At 47.5% G+C, this 12,007-nt stretch overlaps 1 protein-coding gene across 1 annotated transcript in view; it reads right to left on the bottom strand.

Annotated features, from left to right (window-relative positions):
- Nucleotides 1-8,723, bottom strand: part of AK7 (adenylate kinase 7) — a 71,428-nt gene extending 62,705 nt beyond the window's left edge. The window contains exons 1-3 of the mRNA XM_047863065.1: nucleotides 8,625-8,723; nucleotides 8,017-8,208; nucleotides 4,998-5,177 (exon numbers count right to left, since the gene is read on the bottom strand). Of these exons, the coding sequence (XP_047719021.1) occupies nucleotides 4,998-5,177; nucleotides 8,017-8,208; nucleotides 8,625-8,723 (471 nt within the window). The remainder of the gene's footprint in view (nucleotides 1-4,997; nucleotides 5,178-8,016; nucleotides 8,209-8,624) is intronic.
- Nucleotides 8,724-12,007: the final 3,284 nt, after the last annotated feature.

The following is a 12,007-nucleotide window of genomic DNA, read 5'->3' as shown; positions in this document are numbered from 1 at the left end:
TGTGTTTGACCCCGAGGATAGAGGCAAAATGAATAATGTCTGGTTGTTTACACTAAGGAGCATTGTGTGTGTGTGTGTGTGTGTGTGTGTGTGTGTGTGTTTTGTTGGGAAAACTTATAGCAAATTACAGTCTAATGCAGACAAGGACATATCTAAGGATATAAGAAGCCTTTGAACAAATTAGAAAAAGGCAATCTGCTCTTTGTGGGGAAATTATAAGGTGGCACCTACTCTGGGGCACTCTGAACCCAGCAGAACACAGCTCCTACTCATGTCCTTAGGCAGGCGCCCTTACACAGTGTGCAACCTGCCCAGCCTTACATGGCAGCCCCCAGTATAGAAAGGGCTATCATAGAGGTACATCTGAGGTTTGATAGACCAGGAGGAATATGTGATTAAGGCTCCTGGGAGGTGACATTTGAGTTGGATTGAAGAGTGAATACGAGCTCATTCAGCAGAGCCTGGAATAGTAGATGGCTTGCTGAGCCAGGCAGAGGCACCTTCCACAAACTAGAGCAGCCTAATGTTTTCCATCCTCTGCTCTCTCTCACCTTCCATGCCACCCTTGCCTCTTCTCCTTGGTTCCCTGCAACCCATGCTCTAGCTATGCTGATGTTTTTCCTATTCTAAAGCATACCACACACTTCCCCATGTGTTCCCGCCTTGTGTGACATTTCCTTGGTCCCTTATCTGCCTGGCAGTCTCTACTCAGCCCTAGAGGCCGGGCCTCCGTCCCAGCTTCTCCCAGTAGTGGACCATCCTCCATCCTGGATGGAGGCTCCGCGATCTCCAGACCAGAGGAGCTGAGGGGGGTGGGGGTGGGGGGGGTGAGGGGGGGCTGGTCTGTGTGGTAGGAAGGGTGTGCAGCTACATCTGCCTGGCTCCGTACCTAAGACCCAGCGCTCATCAGCTGCCCTTTTCAGATGCTGCTGTGTCCACACCTCTGCGGTCTTGCCCACTGCACTGCCGTGGGGCTGCGTGTTTGTGTGCGAGTCCCTGCGAGGTGTGAGCTCCACGCGCATCTGTGGATCCTTAGGACGCTCGAGACACGTTCACGGATCCGAACTCCAGTGTAAATGGTGGGCGCAGGTAAAGATCTGAACTAACGCAAATGGCCACGCTAAGGGGAAGGGGGCACCTCGTGGAGAGGCTGTGAGGCGCCCAGGTGAGGACCTCGTGACCAAGAGGGGGCGCCACGAGCCCACAGCTGCGGTAGCGGGGAGTGCGTGATGGACGGTCCGGAGGACACAAACGTCCATTTCCTCTTCTCCTTTCCCGACAGAACCCCAGTTTTGTTCAGGTGCTCCCTTCTCAGCCTGGGGATCTGAACTCCACTCCCTAGCTTCAGGGCTGGGCTTTATTGATCTCAGGGTACAGTGATCCGTTCAGGAATGGGCATGTGACTCACTTCCACACCGTGAGATTCAAGGAGACGCCTGCAGGGGCCCGCGGGATTGTTCATCCTCCTTTCTCAGAGGACTTCCGGAAGTTCTCTTCACCGCGGTGTTGCTGTGTGTGAACGTGAGGCCCTGGACCGTTGCCGCCTTGCTCCCAGCCCAAGAGTGACGTCACCCTTAAAGGAAGGGAGAGGCCAGGAAGGGGCAGAAAAGGGAGCTGCAGCCCCTGGATCACGCCAGCCCTGAAGCTGCCTCTTCCCTGAGACAACCAGCCACATAAACTGAAGAATTTCCTTCTTTACTAAGCCAGTTTGCCTTGCCTTTTCCCCCTATGACTTGCAGCCCTTAAACAGCTCAAACAGATCCAGGTCCTTCATCAAAATTAGGAGGCTGAAAGGCAGAGTGGTTTTGTAGAGGAGGAAAATAAATTTCATTTGGGGGCCTACTGAACTAGAAGTGCCAGCAGGACATCTGGGGGAGTGCACCAGGGGGCAGTTGGATTTGCTGGTCAACAGGGCTGGAGACAGATTTGAAAGGCATTGGCTCGTATGGGGGAGCTGGAGCCATAGGACCAGAGAAGCTTGAGGAGGGACATCCATTACGAGGAAGGAGGGAGTTCTGGGGAAAAGCGCATTTAAAGGGCAGAAAGAGGAAAAGGAGCCAGTGGAACAAGGAGTGTTCAGACGCACGAGGGAAGTCAGGGGGTAAAGACCGCAGAAGAGGGAAGGAGACTTTCTCCTGGGAAGCCAGGTAAGACAGGACTTTGGGAATTAGGCCAGTGACACGGGTCACGGTATTTTCTGTGGCTGGACCCTCTCTGAGGGGGCAGGGGCCAGGGGCGGAGAAAGAGGCTGGTAGCCACCAGGAAGTTCGAATGAAGTTCAAAAGATGTGCGCACTGAACACATGTATAGGCCGAAAGAAAGAAGCCAGTGGTGACTGAAGACCCAGAAGAGGGTGAAAGGGGGTAAGTGGTGGAGAAAGTTCCCTAAGATGGCAGGTTGGGGGGAGAGGACTCTTCCGTTCATTTCACAAGTGTTTATTGAGGGCTGCTTTCAGCCAGTTAATGTGATACATGCCAAAGACGCACGGATAAACAGGGGAATAAGTGAGGCTCGGTCTATTCTTAAGGCTAACCATCTGGGGCAGTGTGACCCACAACAGACAGATAATAACAATAGAGTGGGAAAAGTGGGATGATGTAGGCAGGTAAAGATGCTGTGGGAGTCCAAGAAAAGAGCTCGGATTCCAAACGGGGAGTGGGGAAGAAGTGGGAATCACCGAGGGCTTCCTGGAGGAGATGACATCCTGAGTTAAGTCCTGCGGAACCAACAGGGCTGGGTGGGGTTGGCAGAGGAAAGTCCGTTCCAGGGTACGGCGTGTGCAGAGCTGTATGGCAGGGTCTGAAGAGCGGCAGGCAGGCTGATGAGAGGCTGACACCCCTACTGGAGGCATTCAAATGTCTCAGGTTGTGTGTGTAGAATTTGTCATGCGGGGGGCAGTGAAACTGCTAGAGAAACGTGAAGACGGTGGGAAATTAAGTTGGACACACTGGTGGTTCAGCGAGGCTTGACTTGAAAGGGAACAGATGCTTCTCCTCTTTGTTCTTGAAGCCCCCCTCTCCTCTTCACTTGTTTCTCTGTAGAATCCTTTGCTCCAGGAACACCGTATGGATACTGACATCCCGCTGACCTCAATGTACACTTAGTAACCAGACTTGGATGGCAGGTGCCAGCCCTGAGACCACCCTGAAGGGTGGGTCTGCAGTTTGCTGCTGTTGTTGTTTTCAAGTTTTTGTTTAAATGCCAGTTACGTAACCTACAGTGTAATTAGTTTCAGAGGTAGAATTTAGTGGTTCGTCACTTACATACAACACCTGTTGATCAACGCGGCAAGCGTCCTCCTTAATGCCCATCACCCAGTTAGCCCACGCACCCCCACTGCACCCCTCCGGTAACTGTTCTCAATAGTTAAGAGTCTGTTTCCTGGTTTACTTCTTTCTCTCTCTCTCTCTCTTTCCCCCCTATATTCATCTGTTTTATTTATTTAAAAAAAATTATTTATTTTTGGGAGAGTGCAAGCGGGGGGAGGAGCAGAGAGCGGGGGACAGAGAATCTGAAGCAGGCTCTGTGCTGACAGGCTGACAGGAGCTAGTCTGATGTGGGGCTCGAACTCCTGAACTGCGAGATCACGACCTGAGCCAAAGTCGGACGCTCAACCAACTGAGCCCCCCAGGTGCCCCTCATCTGTTTTCATATGAGTGACATCATACGGTATTTGTCTTTCTCTGACTTATTTCACTTAGCATAAAAATCTCTAGCTCCATCCACACATCGTTGCAAATGGCAAGATTTCATTCTTTCTAATGGCCGAGTAATATTCCATTATATGTGTATATATATATGTGTGTATATATATATATATATATATATGTATGTATACACACACACACACACACACACACACACACCCCACATCTTCTTATCTGTTCATCAGTCAGTGGACTTTGGGCTCTATCCATAATTTGGCTATTGTTGATGAAGCTGCTATAAACATCAGGGTTCATATAGTCCTTTGAATCAGTAGTTTTGTATCCTGTGGGTAAAAACCTAGTAGTGCAATTGCTGGCTGGTAGGGTAGTTCTATTTTTAACTTTTTTTTAAAGGTTATTTATTTATTTTTGAGAGAGAGAGAGAGAGAGAGAGAGAGAGAGAGAGAGAGGAGGGAGGGGCAGAGAGAGAGGGAGAGAGAGAATCCGAGCAGCCTCCGTGCTACCAGCATTCCCACGAGCAGTGTAAGAGGGCTCCCCTTTCTCCACATCCTCGCCAACCCCTGTTGTGTCCCGTGTTGTTGATTTGATTTGATTTTTTTTCCCTGTGTTGTTGATTTTCGCCATTCTGGCAGGTGTGAGGCGGTATCTCAATGTGATTTTGATTCGTATTTCCCTGATGATGCGTGATGTTGAGCATCTTTCCATGTGTCAGCCATCTGGATGTCTTGCTGGAAAAATGTCTGTTCGTGTCTCCTGCCCATTTTTTAACCGGAAGGGTCTGCAGTTTTGAAGGCATTAGCCTGCTGTAGCCTCCTTTGCCTGGCAAAGTAATAAAACTATCGTTCCTCTTTATCCCCACACTCTGTCTTCGTGTTATATTTAACTCCCGAGCACAGAGTTGGGTTCAACAACGGCCGCACAGTTTCTCAGTAAGACAGCAACATAATGATATGTTATTTCCTAGTGGCTTATTACCAAAGGAGGTTTCTCCCTCCCAGAAAGCGCCCACCGTAGTTGGGTAGTGAGGGGCAGCACGCATTTTGAACACAGTTTAGAAGATTCTGTGAGTCTGCAAGTCCAAATTAGATCCATCCCTTCCAGGAGTATCTCATTTAAATTCTTTGCTCCAGGCACACATTTAAAGTGGAGACAATGGTTGTTCTCCGTCAGGGGAGAAAGACCTGCCTCCACCTGTCCCACACCTTCCTGCACCCCCATGTGTGCGGAAGAGAGAAGGAGAAGCAGAGAATAACAGCATATTGTGAAGGTGTTGGAGCGCAAGGTGACTCTGCCCTCGGTCGACTCTTAGCAAAAACCACCTGGACTTACGCTGTATGTCTCCACGGCAAAGTTGGGCCGAACGCCTTCGAGCTTGGAAAGCGTACCCACGATCTGGAACGTGCCGTCCTTCAGTTTGGATGAGGCTTCCATGGCTGACTTACTTTCTTCTTCTTCCTCTTCTTCTGTGATTTCTTCAAGTGAAGCCCCGACTACACAGTTAGACAGGAACTGCAAGAAAACACAAACTTGCTAAGAAAATACTAAGGACAACTTAGAGAAAGGGTAGACAGTTGGAATGATTCTAAACACCGACCATTCTTGAGGGCTTGCTAGAGGTACCCCACGTGCATAGCCGATGCGTTTTACCCTGGTGGTTTGCTGAAACTAACAATGACCCCAGTAACACGGCCAAGCGGGTACTATAATGGCACCCTAATTTTAAAGTGTTTTTAAAGTTTATTATTTATTTTTGAGAAAGAGAGAGTGCATGCAAGGGAGGGGCAGAGAGAGAGGGAGAATCTCAAGCAGGCTCCGCACTGTCAGTGCAGAGCCTGATGCAGGGCTTGACCTCCCCATCCTGGAGATCATGACCTGAGCCAAAATCAAGAGTCAGATGCTCAACCGACTGAGCCACCCGGGTGCCCCAATGGCACTCTCTTTTATAGATGAGGAAGCCAGGCCCAGAGAACTTAAAGAAGGTGTTAAGAATATTGCCCTGCTCTGGCAGTGGGCAGAGCAGAGCTGTGGTCACCATGATGATCTTGTCTAATAGAAATGTAGCAGTGTAATGTGATCAACTCAGGTAAGTTAAATTGGCTAGTTGCCACATTAACAGCAGTAAAAAGAAACCCGTGTAACTAATTTAAATAATGTTTTCTTTACCCAACAGATTCAAAATATTATCAGTTTAACATGTAATCAGTGGAAAAAAATTATTAATGAGATCTTTTATGTTCCTTTTTGTTCACACTGAGTCTTTGAAATTCGATGTGCATTTTACACTGACGGTAGGCTAATCTCCATTTGGATTCGCCACATTGAAACGTTCAATAGCCACATGTGGCCAGTGGCTACCTTTACAAGCAATGAAATAGAATGAAGTTGGCGAAGTTTCACTTTTTATTTTACAGAAGTTATCCTTGGGAGTGGCTTATGAAATGTTAAAGAGTTTCATATATACGTGTGTGTGTGTGTGTGTGTGTGTGTGTATACACAAATGTATATGTATGTATATATAATATGTATGTATACTTTATAAGAATGGTTTTAGGGGCGCCTGGGTGGCTCAGTCGGTTGAGCGTCCGACTTCGGCTCAGGCCACAATCTCGCGGTCCGTGAGTTCGAGCCCCGCGTCGGGCTCTGGGCTGATGGCTCAGAGCCTGGAGCCTGCTTCCGATTCTGTGTCTCCCTCTCTCTCTGCCCCTCCCCCGTTCATGCTCTGTCTCTTTCTGTCTCAAAAATAAATAAATGTTAAAAAATAAAAAAAAAAAGAATGGTTTTAATTTACATATTAAACACATATGTAATCACGATATTATTACACCGTGGGAGGAAAAGCAAACCAAAACGAAACAAACAGGAAGTCCCACCTCATTTATTTTGATAAATGTCACTTTGAGTTAGTAATGCAAGATTAGCAGGTTCAACCTCTTACTGGAAGATAATTCTTCCAAGTATGTCATGTATATTTTCATTTCTCTCTCAAACATACACATTCAATTTTATTATCTCATTTCACAGATGAGGAAAGAGATGCCCAGCTGGAAGTAACTTGCCCAAGATTGCACGGGCAGGGAGGGGTACAGCTGGACCCTGGGATCTCAAGGCTGCACACGTACCACACCCGCCACACTGCTCTGTCCCGGGGACAGAGAGGGGGGGAGCAGGGGCTGTGGGGAGCGGGTGGCGTTGCCCAGCTGGGCTGGGAACCTGAAGACCAGAGACCTGGCCTCTTATAGACTTCTTATTCCCACTCAAATGGTGCTTGGTACAGAGAACAGCAATTACCTAAAAGGCCAGAGCTAGAGGTCCAGGTGAATTAAGGAATAACTGAAAATTCTGTTACTGATAAGCTTTTGCAAAAGATCTCTACAAATGGAAAGAAAAGAAAATTTGCTCTAAAAATATTATACTGTAAAAAAAAAATAATCAGAGCTCAAAAGGGGGGCAAAGTAAAAAGCTAAATTCTCTTCCCTCCCACTTTCCTAATCTCAATCAGGCTCGCCTCTCTTTGTACAATAATCCAGTAGCTTTCATTGGATTTGGAATATAAACCAAGAGCCTGACCTCCACCCCCTCCCTGCCCCCAGATGTGGGCCTTTGTGTTGGATTCTGCTTTAATTTATGCAACAAATATCAATGGAGTGCTGAGCACACCTGAGGCACCATTTAACTGCTGAACAGGCCCACCTTCTGACTTTCATGGGCCTTTTCCTCACCCCCCCCCTCAAATGAAAAATTGTATTTCATGACTGTATTGCCATAAAGACCCACAATCTTTGACTCTAACGTTTCATTTGGTTCCTTCTGATTTTAAAAGAAACATTTCTGGGGGCGCCTGGGTGGCTCAGTCGGTTAAGGGTCCGACTTCAGCTCAGGTCATGATCTCACAGGTTGTGAGTTTGAGCCCCATGTCAGGCTCTGTGCTGACAGCTCAGAGCCTGGAGCCTGCTTCAGATTCTCTGTCTCCCTCTGTCTCTCACCCTCCCCTGCTCACGCTCTCTCTGGCTTTCTCAAAAATAAATACAACATTTAAAAAAAGAAAGAAAGAAAGAAACATTTTTGTCAGTCGCCAAGTCTCGCGGGCCCTGCGCTCCCTGCCTGCTGCCCTGCGGCCTAGTTCCCTGCACCCTCACCTCTATGCCCTCGGACTCCCTCCTGCAAACACCTGGGCTTCCAGCTGGAGCTCTGCGTGCAGACTGGTGCCCAGGACCAGGAACCCCCTCTTAAGGGGAGCCTCTGACAGCGCCCCGTGGCACAGACCCTCGCTGGGTTCGGGGGTTCAGGAGCCTGGGCGGGGAACGGGGAGCTGAGGTCTGGGACTCCACTCTGACCCTCCGCTGCTCACCTTCCCGATGTTCCCGCTGCTGTATGAATCCAGCAGGTTTATAAACACCCTCTGGATCCGGATAACTTTCTCCATGGGTGCAGTAACTTCCTCTTCCTCACCCTTGGTGGCAGCCGCACCGGTAGCTAAGGAGAAAGCGTCCCTCTGGTTGCCAAGGAGTTGGGGCACGAGCGGACCCTTCAGGGGCGTGGCCTAGGGCGCGGGGCGGAGCGTTCCTGGGGCGGGGGCGGGGCCGCCGGTTTCCCGCGCGGGGCGGGCTCTGCCGGGCCGTGGGGCCAGGGTGAGGTGCCCGCTCTGCTTGCGTCGGCGCCCTGTGCTCTCGTGCAGGGCGAGTTCTTTTTCGAGGCCTCCTGAGGCCTTGATACAGGGGCCAGACGACCCCTGCTCCCTTTCGTCTCTTTGATTCCGAAACTGGAAACACCCCCCAGGGGTTACCTGACGCGGACCACTGGAAATACTGCTGAATCCGCTGATCCAGGAAAGCTCACACACACGTTGCCCTGTGGGATGGTCTGACCAGGACGTGACAATCCTGCAGCGCAAAGAGCAGCTGTGGCCATGGAGTTTCGTGTCCAGGACGCTGGAACGACAGCGCGTGTGGTCCTCACTGTCCAGTTGCTGGTTGATTCATGGGGCTCCGCTGGCTTTAGGGGCTGTTTGGTAGCAATTCCGGGAGACCCGGGGGCTGGCAGGGGTGTCATCCACATTCCCAGTGAAAGGCTTTTGACCTTTCCAAATGAGATTATACATGCAGGTACCCAGCTAAACCTACAAATTAAAAGATGACATTCAGTTTGTCTTATCACAGGACCACAAATGACCTTGTGGACTATATATCCTGCCCTTGTCTTGGAGCAGTCTGATTCTATTGAAATGCTTTGTGTTCTACACAATAACTTGTTAAATGTAGATATTTAACCCATGCAGCATTTTTTTTTTAATACACACTGTATTTATTTAGAGAGAGAGCATGGGGGAGGGGCAGGCAGGGGAGGGGCAGAGGGCGGGGGAGACGGGGGAGTCGGAATCCGAGCCAGAATCCGAGCCAGTCTCCGGGGCTTGAACTCCTGACCCCAACAGAAATCAAGAGATGGCAGCTTAGCTGACTGAGCCACCCAGGCGCCCTGTGTGTGTGTGTGTGTGTGTGTGTGTGTGTGTGTGTGTGTGTGTGTGTGTGTATTTAATTGCCTCAAAAATGGATGTGACCCAGGAGCTTCATACAACTTGGAGGTTCTGGGCACTCAGCAGATTTGGCCTTGAATCCCAGCTCTGCAGCCATTTGTGGGAGATTGGGATAATGTTTTAACCTTACCTCAGCTGTTAAATTGGCTGTAAAACAGGAGTGAAATCACTAGCCTAACAGGGCTGTTAGGATTAAGATATAGACGACAGCATTTTCTGAAGCGGTGTCCAAAGGTGAAATCGCCTTTTATTTTTCTGCAAGGCTAAGGCACAGGTCTGCAAATGGGAGCCTTTCATTTTTTTTTCTTTCTCTTTTTCTTTCTCTTTGTCTCTTTTCTTTCTTGTCTCCACCCCCTTTTCTTTTTTATATACGTCTCACTAAAACTTGTTTTGATACAATAATTAACACCTTGAAATTTCGCACTCACTTTGGGAACAGCTTGCTCACAGCAACATTTTTTTAAAAGTTATCAACAAGATGTAAAAATATTCATGCAAGACCAGTGCAAAACTTTATGGAGTAAATATTCTTCAGCATTCTTTCAAATGACTTTAGTCCAAATATTCTAGAATTCACTAGATGCCTCATTTCGATTTTAGTTTGTCCCTAACGATATGCAGCTAAGCAGGTGAGTATTTTGAAAGTGATTCAACTGGTCGTCTTACTATGTAATAGCTCAGCTTTGTTTCATTCTTATCGTTTCTCCTCCTGCTAACTGGTAAGCGACCTGGTGCCATAGTTCTAAGTGGATGGCTTCCAGAGCATTTATTTTACAGCTGTCATGTTGGTAGTGAGGGAAGGAGGGTCTATTGATTAATTCTATTATGTCAACAAGTAATGTCCCTTTCTTTGTTATTCTTTTTTTAGAATCAGCTTTCATATATAGGCATATCTTGGGAGAATTTTGGTTTCCAGACCACCACAACAAAGAGAATATTGCAACGAAGTGAGTGAATTTCTTGGTTTCCCAGTGCATATGAAAGTTGTGTTTACCCTACAGTGTAGTCGATTAAGTGTGCTATAGGATTATGTGTAAAAAAAAAAAAAAATCGATGCACCATAATTAAAAAATACTTTATTGCTAAAAAATGCTAACCATTATTTGCGTGCTCGGTGAGTTTTAATCTTTTTGTTGGTGCAGGGTCTTGCCTCAGTGTTGATGGCTGCTGGTTGGTGAATCAGTGTGGTGTTTGCTGAGGGTTGGGGTGGCTGGGGCAGTTTCTTAAAATAAGACAACAATGAATTGCACACCATTGATTGACCATTCCTTTCAAGAATCATTTCTCTAGCATGTGATGCTGTTTGGTAGTGTTTTACCCACAGTAGAACTTCTTTCAAAATTGGAGTGAATCCTCTCAACCTCTACTCCTGCTTTGTGAGCTAGATTTATGAGATATTCTAAACCTTGTCATTTCAACAATCTTCACCAGTAGATTCCATCTTGAGAAACTCACTTTCTTAGCTCATCCAGAAGAAGCAACTGCCCACCCGTTCAAGTTTTATTGTGAGATTGTAGCAAATCAGTCCCGTCTTCAGGCTGCCCTTCCAATTCTAACTCTCCTGCTGTTTCTATCACATCTGCAGTGACTTCTTCCACTGATGTCTTGAAACCCCCCACATCATCCACGAGAGCTGGAATGAACTTCTTCCAAACTCCTCTATGTTGGTATTTTGACCTCTTCTCGTAAATCATGAATGTTTTCATGGCGCCTAGAATGGTGAATCCTTTTTAGGTTTTCAATTTACCTTGCCCAAATCCATCAGAGGAATTATGAGACAGCTACAGCTTTTCAAAATGTATTTCTTAAATAAGACTCCAAAGTCGAAATTACTCCTTGATCCGTGGGCTGCAGAACAGACCTGCCTGTTGTTAACAGGCATGAAAGTAACATTCATCTCATTGCACGTCTTCATCGGGTATACATTGTCGATAAGCGGTAATATTTTGAAATGATTTTTTTTTTTCCTCAACAGGTCTCAACAGGGGCTTAAAATATTTAGCAGATTACGTTGTAAACAGATGTGCCGTCACCCAGGCTTAGCTGTTCCATTTTATAGAGCACACAGTGGATTTAGCGTAATTCTCAAGGGCCCTGGGATTTGGGGAATGGTAAATGAGCATCGGCTTCCAATTAAAGTCACTGCTACATTAGCTCCTAACAAGTCAGCCCGTCCTTTGAAGCCAGGCATTGACTTTTCTCTAGCTATCACAGTCCTAGAAGGCATCTTCTTCCAGTAGAAGGCTGTTTCATTCATATGGAAAATGTTTAGTGTGGCCGCCTTCATTAGTTAGCTTAGCTGTATCTTCTAGATAGCTTGCTTTGAATTAGACTTTTATGATATGGAGACAATGTCTTTCCTTAAACCTCCTAACCTCTGGCAGCTTTGAACTTCTCTTCTGCAGCTTGCTCACCTTTCCCACCCTTCATAGGATTGAAGAATTAAGGCCTTGCTCTGGCTGAGGTTTCCTGGTATAAGGGAATGTGGTGGTTGGCTGATGATCTATCTAGACCACAACTTCCTCCACACGAGCAGTAAGGCTGTTTTGCTTTATCATTTGTGTGTTCACCGGAGCGGCACTATTAGTTTCCTTCAAGAACTTTCCCTTTGCGTTCACATCTCAGCTAACTAGTGCAAGAGGCCTCACTTTTGGCCTACCTTGGCTTTCCATGTGTTCCTTGCTAAACATTTCTAGCTTTTGGCTTAAAATGAGAGATGTGCGGGACGTCTGGGTGGCTCAGTCATGGAGTGTCCACCTTCGGCTCGGGTCATGATCTCGCGGTCCGTGAGTTCGAGCCCCGCGTCGGG

This window comes from Prionailurus viverrinus, chromosome B3, assembly GCF_022837055.1.
Source record: "Prionailurus viverrinus isolate Anna chromosome B3, UM_Priviv_1.0, whole genome shotgun sequence".
Classification (NCBI taxonomy): Eukaryota; Metazoa; Chordata; class Mammalia; order Carnivora; family Felidae; genus Prionailurus; species Prionailurus viverrinus.
This window is presented reverse-complemented; position numbering and strand designations above follow the sequence as displayed.